The sequence below is a fragment of the Silene latifolia genome, chromosome Y, assembly GCF_048544455.1.
Source record: "Silene latifolia isolate original U9 population chromosome Y, ASM4854445v1, whole genome shotgun sequence".
Lineage (NCBI taxonomy): Eukaryota > Viridiplantae > Streptophyta > Magnoliopsida > Caryophyllales > Caryophyllaceae > Silene > Silene latifolia.
Genome location: NC_133538.1, coordinates 319,424,675 through 319,441,391, shown reverse-complemented (window position 1 = coordinate 319,441,391; position 16,717 = coordinate 319,424,675). Strand labels below are relative to the sequence as shown.

At 41.0% G+C, this 16,717-nt stretch overlaps 1 protein-coding gene and 1 non-coding gene across 2 annotated transcripts; one reads left to right on the top strand and one right to left on the bottom strand.

Moving 5' to 3' along the window:
* Positions 1 to 443: 443 nt before the first annotated feature.
* Positions 444 to 1,973, bottom strand: LOC141631261 (uncharacterized). The gene is made up of 3 exons (XM_074443957.1): positions 1,834 to 1,973; positions 1,507 to 1,724; positions 444 to 1,396 (listed from the first exon to the last, which is right to left on the bottom strand). The coding sequence occupies exons 1-3, from the start codon at positions 1,971 to 1,973 to the stop codon at positions 444 to 446; spliced, it is 1,311 nt and encodes a 436-aa protein (XP_074300058.1).
* Positions 1,974 to 13,069: 11,096 nt separating this feature from the next.
* LOC141636051 (small nucleolar RNA R71) lies at positions 13,070 to 13,178 on the top strand. Its single transcript, XR_012540691.1, has one exon. It is a non-coding gene; the product is annotated as a small nucleolar RNA R71 (small nucleolar RNA).
* Positions 13,179 to 16,717: the final 3,539 nt, after the last annotated feature.

Genomic DNA, 16,717 nt, shown 5'->3' with positions numbered 1-16,717 from the left:
GTGTTGTTTCAGTTTTAATCTCGGCCCATTAGTTGCTTGATTAATAATTTATCCCTCCTATTATTTAAGGAGGACTTACAAAACTTTATTAGGTTATCTTTTTACACTTAGAAAACTTTATTAGGTTATCTCGGCCCTTTCGATTGGTAATTTAATTAACCCTTGTTCTTCATTTAATTATTTCCCTTTATTTTTATTAATCTCTTCTCTCTTTATCATCCTTGTTTTATGCTTAATCGTTATTTTCGTACCTTCATCATGTTGAAATTAATTATTGATATAATCGTTATTTACTTCATTAGTTTGAAAATGCCTAATTTTTTTTTTTTTTTTTTTTGGGCAAAAAATTATCATTTCATTTCTTTTAAAACAGAAAGGAAATTACATTTGCAAAACTATCCAATATAGAGCTCATCAAATTTAGCAAAGAAAACTAGGATACTCTAATCAGTATTTAGGCTAGCTAAAAAACACCCATGATGCCTTATAAGCATTCTGACTGAGACCTGAAACTTGTTGCTATGAATCAAGGCTGGAAAAGAACGCAGAGTTTGACAGAAAATCATGTTATTCCTTTCAGTCCAAAGGAAGTGCACAACTGCAGCAGCAGACACAGTGAACCAATGCTTCCTCCATCTGTCCAACCGAGTAGCAGCTAGAGAAGAGAGCTCACGTTGCACAGTAGTACCAGGCCTATCAATATGCATCCATTCTAAGATAGAAGACCAGACTTGATGAGAGAAGGCAAAGGAAAAGAACAGATGCTCATGTGTCTCCTCTTGACTCTCACACAGACAGCATCTGTTTGCTAGAGAAAAACCTCTTTTCTGAAGATTATCCACTGTTACAAGCTGCCCCTGAATTGCCATAGAGGTAATTATTTTATGTCTAGGCAGAATTCCAGAATGAGCTAGAGCAGTAACCCAATCCCCAACAAGAGTAGGCTGCCTGAAGAACAAATAAATTAGCTGAACAGAATGAGGCCCTGCACACCAGGCATGTAGCTGGCTCTGAGCTTGCTGAACAGATCCTGAAAGAGAGACAAACGTGTCCCTAACTTTAAGGATGTCCTTGATACTAGAAGGGAAATGGTCCTTAGATTTAACAGACCATATGTTGTCATGCTTAAGAACATAAAGCTTGATCCATGTGGCCCATAAACTAGAATCAGGGAGAGAAAACTTCCAGATCCATTTCATAAGCAAGGCCTGATTCCAACATAGGGCATCCTTAATATTGAAGACTCCATATTTCCAGGGAGCACAAATTTTGGACCAACTCTTGAAGACCAATCTTCTGTCACCAGCAGGTATATTCCAAAATAAAGCCTTGCAGAGTTTGTTAATGTGATGAATGACCTCCATAGGAAGAAGGGAACTAGAGCACCAGAAATTATCTAAGCCAAAAATCACAGAATTAATAAGCCATGCTCTACCAGCATAAGAAAGAGTTTGTGAAGACCAGTAATGAATGCTTCTCTGAATCTTAGTGATTAAAGAATCAAACAGGGAAACTTTGAGTTTAGAAGTAGTGAGGGGGATCCCACGGCATTTAAAAGGGAATTGTCCCAGAGAAAAGCAGTAGCAGCAAGGATCCCTTGAATGACAGTATGAGAGACCCCTCCAAAGTAGACACTAATTTTATCAATATTAGCATGTAAACTAGAGAGCTGAGTAAACTGAGAAAGAGCAGTCTTAATAGCAGTGACAGAAGGAACATCTCCCCTTACGAAAATCATCAAATCATCAGCAAAAATTAAGTGGGTGAGGTTAAGCCTACTGCATTTAGGGTGATAAGAAACCTGGGGGGTTAGAGTAGATTCTTCTAAGGGACCTAGATAAGATCTCCATGCTTAGGACAAAAAGGTAAGGAGAGAGGGGATCTCCTTTCCTAATTCCACTTTTCCCAGGTAAAAACCCTGAGATGGCTCCATTGATTTTAAAAGAAAACCAGGTATTAGTAATGCAACCCATATCCACTTAGAAAATAATGGGGGAAACCCTAAAACCTGAAGCATTTGAGAGACAAAATCCCATTGGATGGAATGAAAAGCTTTCCTAATGTCAACTTTAACTAGACATCTTGGAGAAATGTGACCTCTGCTATAACCTTTGAAAGAGCTTGGGAGAGCATATTATTTTCAAAGATACATTTTCCCTTAACAAAAGCTGCCTGTTCATTACCAACAATGGAAGGGAGAACATGTTGGATTCTATTAGCCAGGATCTTGCTAATAGTTTTGTAGAAGACAGTACAACAAGAGATAGGCCTGTAATCTAAGACAAAGTCAACAATATGCTTCTTAGGAATAACAGAGATAAGAGTAGCATTGGCTTGCTTTGCCATGTGTCCTGTTCTAAAGAAGCTAAGCACAGCAGCACAGAAATCTTTTTCAATAATTAACCAAGTAGATTTAAAGAACCCAGAGGAAAATCCATCAATACCAGGACTGCTATTAGAGTCAATACTGAACACAGCCTCCTTAATTTCCAACAGGGTGATATTCTTAGTAAGATTATGGTGGTCAGTAGAAAGTAGACAACCATCTCTTCTTAACAAGTCAACATCAAGAGCTGCGATAGTTTGTTGAGAACCAAGTATAGCAGAATAATAGTCCTGGAATGCATTAGTAACTCCATCCTGGCCAGAGTGAAGGGCCCCATGCTGATCCTTAATATAGCCAATAAACTAGAGATGCCTCCTCTCAGCAATCTTGGCAAAGAAATACTTGGAACTACTATCAGTGTTTTGAAGATGAGTAATTGATACCGTCGTTTAGTACCAAAATTAAATTTATATTTCCAAACTAAAACTATAGCTAGTGATAGTAAGGGTCGAACCACAGAGAGACAAGGTTGATTTTGTTTGCTATTTTTCAGTCTAAAAAGTAACGATAAATTGGGGGTTTTGAAATCGATTGATTAACTGGCTAATTGCTAAAATGAATATTCTTAACAAGATAAAAAAAGAGGATCGGGAATTTCGGTTCACCATGGCAAATAACAGGTCAGTCAAGCAGTAGAGATCTCATAATACGGTCTCAGGGAAAATAAGCTAGTCTTTCGATCAAAGCTCAAATAACCTCACGGTCCAATAATTCCCTTGAATTTATCAAAGTTTTCACTCAAGAGAAATTCTAAATCTAGCGATAAATCAAATTACCAATCTTTCGACCTAGCAAAGAAATCCATCAAAAGATAACAAGACCAATATGGAAGAACTCATGCTACACAACAATCCTAATTTTATACCATGGCTCACCTAATTCCCAATCAAAGGAATCACCTACGCATAATCAAGACTACACTAATTGCGAAATTAACAAATAAGGACAAATTCAACATGATGGAATCTAACTAGAACAAAGAAGAGAAATTCAATTACTGAAATTAATTGATGAAACAAGAATTAAATTAATAAGCAAAAATAAGAGAAAGAAGAATTGCATAAAAGGCTTACTAATTGAATATCAAGAACAAAGCATTCCAATCAAAGGTTTCCGTCTCAAGCTAGATCTGAAAACTAAGTTTTTTCCAGAATGAATAACATAACCTAAAAGTTGCTGCGTTCTACTGATAAAAAGATACCCAAATTTAATTACAAGTTGGGCTTTTAAAAGTCTAACACGGAAATTAAACATCAGCTCGAAATCAGGTCGATCGACTGGTCAGCACAGTCGATCGACCGTACATGCGGAACAGTAGCTTCTGTCTGAGCTCCAGTGGTCGATCGACTGAAAGGCTTAGTCGATCGACTGAAAATGCTGTGCAGTGGCTCCTTGATGCTTCCAAACAACTCTTCACTCCTTGCACGCATCCCAAGGTGAGTGAATGAACTCTCCTTCCTCTTGGCTTCCTTGAACTTGCTTCCGGAGGACGAACTTGGCTTGATTTAGCCTACTTCCATGCATTCCTACAATAAATCATAGAAAATGCAAAGTAAACCGTTTCGGAAGAAATAGCAGCCTAAAGCTACCAATTATGCATGGAAATACGTGCCAAAACCACAGATAAAGTGTATAGAATATGCACGTATCAAATCTCCCCAAACCAAACCTTGCTTGTCCCCAAGCAAGCACTATGACCCGTATAAAAACTAAATGGAAAGGAGAACATTTCAGAGCTAACTACAAATCAATGCCAAACCATTTAATGCCCAAAGTCAACTACTGCGAAGCTTAAATCAAGCGAACAAATTTATGCATATCATAGAATTAAATCGGGCGTTCGACCTTGCAAGACTCACACAATCGGACTCTCCCGGATCACTCTTCCCTCAGCAGATGGTAAGATAATATGTAAAAGAGAGGGAAGAGAAGTATAGTCTCTCACCTAGACTGCGACCGACAAAACATGTATGCTTGACTAGCATGAATAATGATTCTATTTACCGTACATACGCATAACCACCGTCAAGGACTATCACATGCCGAACTATTGCACAATTTGGATATGTGGGGCTAAGTGGGAAATAAGGGGCAAAACAATTATGGAAAAGTGAAGGTAAGAGCCAAGCTAGTACCTAATGAACCGTTAGAAACCGAATCCCTTCCTCCAACTCAACAAAAACAAACGACCGTGCCTTTATTGACTAGGCAACACACAAATCCAAACGGACGCCTCCAAATCAAGAGGTAAACACATGAGGCGTGTTTTTATTTCAGCCAAGACTTATTATTTTCAAGACTCTCTCTTTTTTCCATTTTTCTATTTCTGTTTCTTTCTTTTTCTTTCATTTTCTTTTTTTTTTCAAAACCTGAACTGGTGGTCGATCGACCAATGATGGCTGTCGATCGACCACCCTGCACACTTCAGAACATTCTGCCCAGGTAACAGCTTCCTCTTTTTTTTCATTTTTTCTGAATTTTTTTTTCTTTCTTCCTGTTTTCAGGCTGAAGTAAATCCGTCACTTCTCAAAAATACCCGCTCCAACATTACAAGAGCGAACCAAAACAACTCAAGACACCAAATTCCTCTACTACTTCCTAGCTTGGCACAATGATAGGCTAAGTATGGGGTGTAGTTGAGGGCAACTGGCAATTTTGGCTTATAGTGGAGTTAATGGGGTAAAATGAGAAAAGGGAGGATGCAAAAGTTCTCTAAACATGCAATACCGACCACAAACCAATGCGTATAGGCGATGAGAAATCAAAACTCATACACGTGCAAAACATGAAATGAAGGGAGTAACTACTCTCAATCCTAAATTAACCGGTCATAAATGTCACCAGTTATAGGCTCTATATCTCAGAAGGTATAAGTAGTTTGCCAAAAGTAATGAGTCAAGTCTAATTGCCCGAAATGGATTCCATAACGAAATTTGAGAGATCACTTTTAAGTCTTGCTAAGCAGCTATGAAAAGGCAAGGAATGGCATATTTGACTAATAGAGCAAAATCATCATTAAAAACTCCAATCCGACTCAACTATATGCAAAAGTAAACGTGATATTTTTGGTTTTTTATGCATTTTTTCAATTTTTTCTTTGTTTTTGTTTTTGTTTTTGTTTTTTTTTTTTGTTTCCTTTTTTTGAATGGTGAAAATAAAAACAAATGCAAACAGAAATGCACTAAACATGTGACTGAAATGCAATAAAAAACAAAAGCAGATGCAAAACAAAAGGCATATGCAAATACCCTCCCCAAACCAAAACGCACAATGTCCCCATTGTGCTCAACAGCAAATCACCAGCAGAAAAATGGGATAATAAAAGCATAAAAAGTAAAAGGAGGCGAAAAGAGAAAGGAAAACAACTCACAAAATACGACCTCCCCAAACCAGCCAAAAACGGGGAGGTCACCAGCATCTAATCTCCACCCTCGTAGGAGGGGTCGCTGTCCTCGTCGGACCCCGACTCACTCTCCTCCTCCTCAACAGCAGGTGTAGCTCTCCTGGAAACGGAGGGAGTGGCTCTCCTGGAAGTGGAGGGACCAGTAGTGGTGGTGGTAGGAGAGGGTCTCCTAGCAGCCTGAGGGTAGCCACCCTCAGGGGGAACAAAGTAAGAAGGGTGAGCCCAGTCACCCTTGGGAAGCATCCCCCCCGAGCTAGCTCGTCGTAGACCGGGAACAGGGCGATGGCCGTGTCCAATCTGTGCTCGTTGAAGCTCCCCGCACAAATCACCCAAGACACGTGACATTGCCCTCTGGTCCATGACCGGAGGGACAACTAAGGGAGTAGGTGGTCGAAAAGTGGAGGTGCCAGCAGTGGGAGCAGTGGAGGTAGGGGATGCCTGTGAAGAGGAGGCACGAGCCCTCCTCGAAGTGCCAGCAGAAGGCGTGGCCGCCACCAAAGGAAGCCTGTAACTAGGCAAAGGTGGTTTCCAGCAGCCCCCTCAACGGTGGTGAGGGGCAAGACAGAAGGGTAGCCGGTGATGTGGATGCGGTCACGGATGAAAGAGTCAATCTTCCACCGCATCGTCTATCGACCCAATAGACACCTGCGCGTAACGGAGGTCCATAAAGCGCAGCTCAGGGTCAATGGGGTCCTCCTGTCGAGGGAAAAGTAAAACAAGGCGGTTGGCGATACGTGTCACCAAACCGCCACAGGCAATGGTGGTCAAGGTGCCCTCACTTACAGTCTGAAAGTGAGCGGCGGTCAAGTAGGCAATGTTATAGATGCGGGCTCTCCGACGCTCAACGTTCAGATAACCCGCCAAAATCGAAAGCTCAATATTATTCACGTTATTAGACTCTTTACGGCCAAAAATGGTATTACCCATTAGCCGTAGAAAATAACGAAGAGGGGGCAAGTGGACGGAAGTGCCCGTTCTCCTCGACCCGTAAGTGTCACCAATACAAGACCACATGGCCCGGTGAGTGTCAGAGGGGTCCGAGGTGCTACCCTCGAAGTACAGACCCGAAAAACCCGCAAAATTAGCAAGTGTCGAGAATAATTAACATTAAAAAGTCGAAAGGAAATGCAGGGTTTGGTCTCATCAGCCTCAAAGGCTTTGGAATCAAAAGCGTAAGAGGAAAAGAATTCAAGGGTCATAACATAATATGTGAACTCCGACATGTCCACAAGACCCGTCATACCCGTCCCATTTAGCAGGGACACGACCGACTCATAACAGCCTAGTTTCTCCAAAGTGTCTTTATGGAGAAACCGGGTGGCTGTGACCTTCACAGTCGAAACAAAGAAGGAGAATTTAGCGCGCTGAATAGGTTTTTCAAAGATAACCTGCGGATAGTCAGGTAGACTATCCGTAGTGGATTCTATCATCAGAGGCGGTCCGCGTGGCCGCTTAGCAGGCCGTTGGCTCGATTGTCCTTCCTGCATTGGCGCTTTTCCCTTTGTCATTGTTATTCCTGCAAAAGAGTCAAATTAGCAACAAACAACCAACTTAAGTTTCAAATTCGAGAAACCCGCATCAAAATCAGACCATCCACGCAAATTAGGGTTTCGAAATTTTTGGGGCAAACTGAAATAACTGCTCCTAGTTGCTAATTAGTGTCGAAAATCAAAGGGTAAAGGCTAGAATAAGCAATTAAAGCATATAAATGTCCAGAAATCACACCCTAAAATCGTTTTCCCCAAATCAATTTTTTTTTTTTTCGACTCAAGGGCTCAGTACTCGAAAAGTGTGCATGTAACTTCAGCAAAGCTCGAACAAATAGCATAAAGATAAGATTAGAAACATACCTTGATGATTTCTTTGAAGATTAAAACAAGAAAGGCAGAGAATGAGGCGGATTTGTAGGTGAAAACGCGAGAAAGGGAGAGGATATAGGGTTTGCTCTTTTCTGATTTTTGGGAACAATGAAAGAATGAGAAAATAAGGATAGAAACTTCCCTTATCACCGCCTCGAACCCAGGGATTGGTCGATCGACCGTTTTCTCGGTCGATCGATCGATCCTTCATTATCGTGGCTTCGACTCCCCTTGGTGGTCGATCGACTATGTGACCCAGTCGATCGACCACTTCCCTATGCACAGTAGCCTCTGTTCTCCTTGCTTCAGTCGATCGACTGGACCTCCTGGTCGATCGACTGTTTGAACTGGCAATTGGAATTAAAATCGTCAAAATTCATTTTGCCATCATAACTTCCTATCTTTCTCTCGCAAAAATCCAGTAGACCACTTACGCACTTTGCATAAAATAAATTCCTGCAAAAATTATCAAAGGCGTACAATTTTCCCAAACCAAGAAATTGCAAATGCATGAAAATAAAGGAAACAAAACAAGAAAACTTAAAAGCAAATTGAATGAGACAACAAAACGGAAATCCTAAATTACAAAATAACTACAACCTGGGTTGCCTCCCAGTTAGCGCTGGTTTAAGAGGTCCCGCACGACCTTGTTACCTCACTTCTCATCATCTGATAGCGGATCGAAGTACAAAACCTCGACCTTCCCAACATATGCATCTGATCCATGGTAGTGCTTCACATATTGGCCATTTACCTTGAACCTTTCTCCAGCAGAGGTCTCCAATTCAACAGATCCGAACTTTGTGATTTGTGGACCGTATAGGGACCGGTCCACCTGGATTTCACTTACCAGAAACAAACGGATACGAGCGTTAAAAAGAAGTACCTTATCGCCAATATGGAACTCGCGCTTTATGATTCTCTTGTCGTGCCAGCGCTTTGATTTCTCCTTGTAGATCCTTGCATTGTCATAGGCCAGCAGCCTAAATTCCTCTAGTTCATTCAGCTGTATCATGCGTTTCTCACGAGAGAGGTTAGGATCCAAATTCAAATCACAAATAGCCCACCAAGACTTACGCTCTAACTCAACAGGTAAATGACATGTCTTACCATAAATCAATCGGTACGGCGACATCCCGATTGGCGTTTTAAACGCAGTTCTATAAGCCCATAAGACATCGCCTAACTTGAGACTCAGTCTTTCCGTGATTTAGAAACAACTTTAGCTAAGACTTCTTTCAATTCTCTGTTAGAAACCTCAACCTGACCACTAGTTTGGGGATGATACCCCAAACCTCTACGATGTTGGACACCGAATTTAGTCAATAGAGCACTAAGTTGTTTCTCTTTAAAATGCATTCCCCCATCGCTAATGACAACCCGAGGGACACCAAAACGAGGGAAAATAATCTTTTTAAACAATTTAATCACGTCTTTTGCATCGCAATGGGGAGTAGCAATAGCTTCCACCCACTTGGATACATAATCTACAGCTACGAGGATATATTTATTACCTTGACTGCTCGAAAAAGGTCCTTGATAATCGATGCCCCAGACATCGAAAATCTCGACCTCAAGAATGCCTACCTGTGGCATCTCATGTCTCTTGGAAATATTCCCCGATCTTTGACAAGCATCGCATTCAGCAACAAAACTACGACAATCTGCATGCAAAGTTGGCCAATAGAAACCAGATTGGAGTACCTTAGCTACGGTCTTGGACAGACCGTGATGACCACCATAAGCGGAAGAGTGGCAAGCCTCTAGGATATCCTTCACCTCCCACTGAGGTACGCATCTCCGGATGAGACCGTCTGCACATTCCTTGAAAACATAAGGATCATCCCAAAAATACTGTCTAGCATCATAGACAAACCGCTTCTTCTGCTGCCATGAAAGCTCGGGTGGTATCCTACTGTCACAAAGAAAGTTAGCAAAATCAAGCAAACCACGGTGGTGGATAAGACCTGAAGTAGTAATAGCTAACAAACTCTCATCAGGAAAAGAATCATTAATAGGCAAAGAATCTTCCCTTTCGTCACAATTGCAGACGAGATAAGTGGCTACCACATTCTCTCGCTCCTTTCTTATCTTTGATCTCCAAATCAAACTCCTGTAAAAGGAGTATCCACCTCAAAAGCCTTGGCTTTGCATCTTTCTTAATAAAGAGAGTCTTCAACGCTGCATGGTCAGTGTAAACAATAACTTTAGAGCCTAACAAATAAGACCGAAATTTGTCTAAGGCAAAAACAACAGCTAGAAACTCTTTCTCAGTGGTAAAATAGTTGACTTGAGCCTCATCCAGAGTTCGGCTCGCATAGTATATGGCATTCAAAGCTTTATTCTTTTTGTCCCAGAATCGCACCGATAGCATAATCGCTGGCATCACACATGATCTCAAATGGGAGGTCCCAATCAAAGTAATTTGAATGATTGGCGCAGAAATTAGGGCCTCCTTTAACCTGTTAAAAGCGACATGGCACTCATCAGTAAATTCAAAGACAGCATCCTTAAGAAGCAATTGTGTAAGTGGTTTAGCAATTTTTGAAAAATCCTTAATGAAACGCCGGTAGAAACCAGCGTGACCTAGGAAACTCCTCACTCCTTTAACATTCACGGGAGGAGGTAATTGCTCAATCACCTGCACCTTTGCCTTGTCAACATGTATACCTTTATCGAAATCGATGCCCTAACACAACTCCCTCATTTACCATAAACTGACACTTTTCCCAGTTTAAAACAAGATTAACATCTATACAACGCTGCATGACTTTATCAAGGTTAGCTAAACAACGATCAAAGTCACTGCCATAAACTGAGAAATCATCCATGAATACTTCCATAATATTCTCTATATAATCAGAAAAAATCCCCATCATGCACCTTTGAAAGGTAGCAGGGGCATTACACAATCCGAAAGGCATTCTACGATAAGCAAAAACACCCTGTGGACAGGTAAAAGTAGTCTTACTCGATCGTCGGATGAATAGGGATCTGAAAGAACCCGAATATCCGTCTAGAAAACAGAAAAATTTGTTAGAAGCAAGTCTTTCAGTCATTTGGTCAACAAAAGGGAGGGGGAAATGGTCTTTCTTGGTGGCGGCATTTAACTGTCTATAATCAATGCACATCCGCCACCCTGTCACTACTCGGGTTGGTATTAATTCATTTTTATCATTTTTAACCACGGTAGTCCCTCCTTTCTTCGGGACCACCTGAACGGGGCTAACCCACTTGGAGTTGCCAATCGTATAAATAATACCGCATCAAGTAGTTTCATCACCTCAGCCATGACAACTTCCTGCATCTTCAGGTTCAACTTGCGTTGACCCTGTCTATAAGGCTTGTGGCCTTCTTCCAACTCTATCCTGTGCATACAGACATTAGGGCTGATGCCCTTAATGTCATCCAAAGAGTAACCCAAAGCCTTCCTGTTTTTCTTAAGTACACACATCAAAGCAGATAGTTGGTCATCGTTAAGCCTAGAGCTAACAATAGCTGGGTACTGCTCCGTATCATCTAGAAAAACATACTTAAGATTAGGGGAACGGCTTACGCCGGCACCTTTACCTCTACAAAGATAGACAGAATCGGCTTCAATGGTGTAGCAAGTGTTCACTAAGTTATCGTTGGCCGTGCTCAAAAGCATCTCATCTTCTTCCTCATTGAGCTCGTAGCTCTCCATTGAGGCAACCAAAGCATCTGGCTCCTCAGCATTCTCCACTGTATTACCTGCACACTCATCTAGATAGGTTAGATCAGCTAAGGGATCCTTGGCTAAGGATTCCCTCCAATTACAAGTAACAATCCTGTCAACAACATCAATAGAATAACGCGTATCCTCATCAGCAGGTTCAGTTGCCTTGTGAGCAAGACTGAACTCAATGGTGTCATCTCCTACCTCTAAGGTGATGGTTCCGCGTTTGACATCTATCACGGACCCCAAATTTCCACTGTATGTAAGAAACGGTCGCCTAAAATGATAGGTATCCGACTATCCTCTCCGCAATGTCCAAAACGACGAAATCGACGGGGAATAAAAAACTTGCCCACTCGAACGGGTACATCCTCTAGAACACCTATAGGTCTCTGAGTCGATCTATTTGCCATTTGAACGGTAATATCGGTCACCTTAAGTCTACCAATGTTTAACCTTTCGCAAACAGAATACGGCATGACACTAACGCTGGCCCCTAAGTCACAAAGGGCCTTTCCAATTACGTGGTTACCTATAGTGCAAGGAATTGAAAAACTACCCGGGTCCTTTAATTTAGGTGGCACATTAACTTGTGAAAGAACATTACATTCCTCCACAAACGCAACATTACCATCATCACGAAAATTTCTCTTACGATTCAAAATATCTTTCATAAATTTAGCGTAAGAGGGTACCGGGGTAATTAAATCAGTGAAAGGAACCGTTACCTCGAGATTCGGACCATCTCCGTAAACTTACCGAACTTACGCTCCAGCTTGGTAGCCTTCAAACGCTCCGGATACGGGATCGCAACACCGGCCGTAGGATCGGAACCTTCGGCTTCCGTAGGTTTAAAACCCCGTCAAATCATCAATGAGTGACGAATCATGCAAACTAGTTGACGGATTTGCATCTCGCTCGGAGATCCATCGATCGATGGTATGGGTAGTCGATCGACCATAAGCCGGGCGTGAAGCAGTTCTGTCGTAATTAACATCATCGGGTATCTCATCGATCGACCGAGGATGTTGGTCGATCGAATGGATGTGTTAGGTGTGAATAGTTTCGACCAGAAACTATTTTGTTCGACAACCGATTCGATCGATCGGGAATGCAGTCGATCGACTGACCATATCGCATTCGACTCGTTTTGCATCGAATTCAAACGAGCTTCTTCATCATTTCCGAGTCCTCCTTTGGCTTATCGGGACTTTCATAAGAAAGGCCACTTCGAGATTGATGGCATTGATCGTCTCAACCGGCCCTTCACATTTGCTTGAAGAATTAGCGGCTTGATTAGCCTCCATGTTCTCCAATTGTTTCACAAAATTCCGTGAGGACTCAATCCCGGCTGCTTCCATATTCGCCACTTGAACCAAAAGGAGTTGGACCATCTCTCTTAACTTCTCGATCTCATCTGAGTTTTGAATAGGAACTTCGACTTTCCCCTTGGAAGCTTCAGAAGTCTCGAGTTTCTCGAGACGGGTAGAAATGGAAGTTATAAGTGACACAACAATGCTAGATCATGTCTTCACTTTGCTTTCGTGACTTACCACCGAACTTCCAAACTCACTTTATGGACCGCCATCTCCTCAATGGTGTTCCAACCTTTACTTTGACCGGTGTTGTTTTGGAACCTACCATTAGCAAATTTGCATCCAAAATGACCTTGTAATCATCATATAAAGCATTGTAAAATAGGTTGCAAAGATACCATTCTTTGGAAACCATGATGAGGGACAGCTCGGACCAAACTTTTGAAACGTCCCCATGCTTCACAAAAATCTTCGTCGGCCCCTTGCTGAAAACTCGTGATTTTACTCTTCAAGGCATCAGTCTTCGAAAGCGGGAAGTACTTCTTGTAGAAGGCTAGTGCTAAAGATGTCCAATCAGTGACTCCAGCTGCTACTCTATCGAGGTAGCGATACCAATCTCGCGCCGAATCCTTCAAGGAGTATAAGAACATGAACCCCTTTACTTCATCTTGAGTTACCCCCTTCGGTATAGGAATTGAACAGCAATAGTCCGTGAAAATTTCCATATGTTTTAAGGGGTCTTCATCCTGGTAGACCATGAATCGATTCCGTTCCACTAAATCAATATAAGAGGAACGAAACTCGAATTTACTGGTAGAAGGGGTAGGTAACTGTTGTCCCTTTGGAAGGTGGTGCTCCTTTGGCTGAAAATTATCATATATCGTAGCCATAACTTCCAAAATGAGAGTACTCAAGTCTTCCTCTCAAAAACCTGTCCTCTAACTGTGCAAAAGCAAAACTAGAAGCAAAGGTAAGCAACGGCCTCAAGGAACAAAAGTTCCCTGAGACAAGGAAAATAAACTAAAATAAAGCAAACAGAATTACACCGTCTCCCCGGCAACGGCGCCAAAATTTGATACCGTCGTTTAGTACCAAAATTAAATTTATATTTCCAAACTAAAACTATAGCTAGTGATAGTAAGGGTCGAACCACAGAGAGACAAGGTTGATTTTGTTTGCTATTTTTCAGTCTAAAAAGTAACGATAAATTGGGGGTTTTGAAATCGATTGATTAACTGGCTAATTGCTAAAATGAATATTCTTAACAAGATAAAAAAAGAGGATCGGGAATTTCGGTTCACCATGGCAAATAACGGGTCGGTCAAAAGCAGAGATCTCATAATACGGTCTCAGGGAAAATAAGCTAGTCTTTCGATCAAAGCTCAAATAACCTCACGGTCCAATAATTCCCTAGAATTTATCAAAGTTTTCACTCAAGAGAAATTCTAAATTTAGCGATAAATCAAATTACCAATCTTTCGACCTAGCAAAGAAATCCATCAAAAGATAACAAGACCAATATGGAAGAACTCATGCTACACAACAATCCTAATTTTATACCATGGCTCACCTAATTCCCAATCAAAGGAATCACCTACGCATAATCAAGACTACACTAATTGCGAAATTAACAAATAAGGACAAATTCAACATGATGGAATCTAACTAGAACAAAGAAGAGAAATTCAATTACTGAAATTAATTGATGAAACAAGAATTAAATTAATAAGCAAAAATAAGAGAAAGAAGAATTGCATAAAAGGCTTACTAATTGAATATCAAGAACAAAGCATTCCAATCAAAGGTTTCCGTCTCAAGCTAGATCTGAAAACTAAGTTTTTTCCAGAATGAATAACATAACCTAAAAGTTGCTGCGTTCTACTGATAAAATGATACCCAAAGTTAATTACAAGTCGGGCTTCTAAAAGTCTAACACGGAAAATTAAACATCAGCTCGAAATCAGGTCGATCGACTGGTCAGCACAATCGATCGACCGTACATGCGGAACAGTAGCTTCTGTCTGAGCTCCGGTGGTCGATCGACTGAAAGGCTTAGTCGATCGACTGAAAATGCTGTGCAGTGGCTCCTTGATGCTTCCAAACAACTCTTCACTCCTTGCACGCATCCCAAGGTGAGTGAATGAACTCTCCTTCCTCTTGGCTTCCTTGAACTTGCTTCCGGAGGACGAACTTGGCTTGATTTAGCCTACTTCCATGCATTCCTACAATAAATCATAGAAAATGCAAAGTAAACCGTTTCGGAAGAAATAGCAGCCTAAAGCTACCAATTATGCATGGAAATACGTGCCAAAACCACAGATAAAGTGTATAGAATATGCACGTATCAGTAATCTTGGCCCTTTGTTGTAAAATGTAAAGCTCTATAGTTTTGAGTCTAGAGAATTTAGTAATTGCATGTTTTTCCTCTAGAATTAGATTGGTAGATAAAGGATCATTAAGCAAATTAGCCGGACTCTCCTTCAGTTTTAGTCTAGCAGCTTTAACCCTGTCAGAGATCTTGCTAAAATGGGAAAGATGTAGGTGTTTAAGAGCATATTTAACACTCTTAAGTTTTTCAAAAAGACAAAAACTGGGACTGCTAAGTGTAGAAGTTTTCCAAGCTTGCTTTACAGTCTTTTCATAATCAGGATGCCCAATCCAACTGTTAAGAAAGCTGAATCTTTTATGAATTGTTGCAGTATTGAACAAAGTCCCCACCACAGGAGAGTGATCAGAGAGGCTAGATTCATGGAAATAAGCACTAGAAGAAGGGAAAGAAGGAGTCCAACTGTGATTCACAAGGACTCTATAAAGTTTGCACCAGACCCTAGTCGGATGGTCTTGCTTGTTAGTCCATGTAAAATCAGTGCCAGTACTGGACATATCATAAAGAGAACAAGAAGCTAAGCAAGAGTTAAAAGCCATCATATCTTGCAAAACTGGAGGATTGGGACTTAATTTCTCTTCAAGACTTCTAATAATATTGAAATCTCCAAGGACAATCCAAGGCCTAGAAGTGCTAACAGATCTGAGGCCATTCCAAAGATGGAGCCTCTCAGTGGCATCATTGCTGCCATAAAAAGCACTTAACTGGAACTCAGTGTTAGTAACATGATGGTGTATTAGGCAGTTAACCCACTGAGCTTCAACCAATAGGTTACTAATAGAAACAGAAGTAGGATTATAAACCAACCAAATTCTGCCATTATAATGAGTATTATAATTTCAAAGAACCTTCCAATTACCAAATTTTTTTTTGGTGGAAATGTAAGTAATATTAAGAACGTCCCCAAAAGGGAAGCAAGCACCAATTACAACCCTACCAGTTTAAGATCACCTTACATACAGGATTAACTTAGCTAAACAAGACACTTTACATTAATCCTCTCAAAGAGCACCATTCTCTATCAGCCTGCGACATTTGATAGTATTGATACCTCAGTAAAGCCAACCTACCATCTTCCAGAACGGATTTAACAATAACCTTTGGATGTATCACCTGATTCTCCATACGACATACATTACGAGCATACCAAATATTATAATGCATAGCGACAACCAATGAACATAAAAGTTTCCTCAGGAAACCAGAGCAGTGTCTGATTTTTAACATCTGTTCAGTAGAACAAAACTCATTGCCCAACACACCAATCCAGGACTGCATCCTGTCATAGCACCTGCGAGTATAACTACAATCCCTGAACAAATGAGTATGATCCTCATCCTGCATTCCACACAAGTAGCATGTCCTCTGATCAGTGATACCCATTTTATGTAACCTATCCAGAGTAAGAAGTTTTCCATGCTTGATGAGCCAGGCATTAAAAACATGCTTGGGAATGTTTAGGCGACTCCAAACACTGTTAAACCAAGGAACTTTAGGCCAATTATCCTGCCTCAACCAATTATAACCATCTGCAATGTTATAATAACCATTCTGATGCGGCCACTGTCCATTACTATATCCTGATGCAAGCTTATCCTTCACCATGCACACCTGCCGCCATGCCCAAGAGCTATTAGCAGTAGGCTGATACTCAAACCAATCTCTCCCTT

Excerpts from the sequence above, each read along its gene's own strand:
- LOC141631261 (XM_074443957.1), bottom strand. The coding sequence starts at position 1,973 with ATGGGTTGCATTACTAATACCTGGTTTTCTTTTAAAATCAATGGAGCC. Across the intron at positions 1,725-1,833 it reads AGCATGGAGATCTTATCTAG|GGGAGATGTTCCTTCTGTCA; the intron begins GTCCCTTAGAAG and ends GATTTTCGTAAG. Across the intron at positions 1,397-1,506 it reads TCTAAACTCAAAGTTTCCCT|ATAATTTCTGGTGCTCTAGT; the intron begins GTTTGATTCTTT and ends TTTTTGGCTTAG.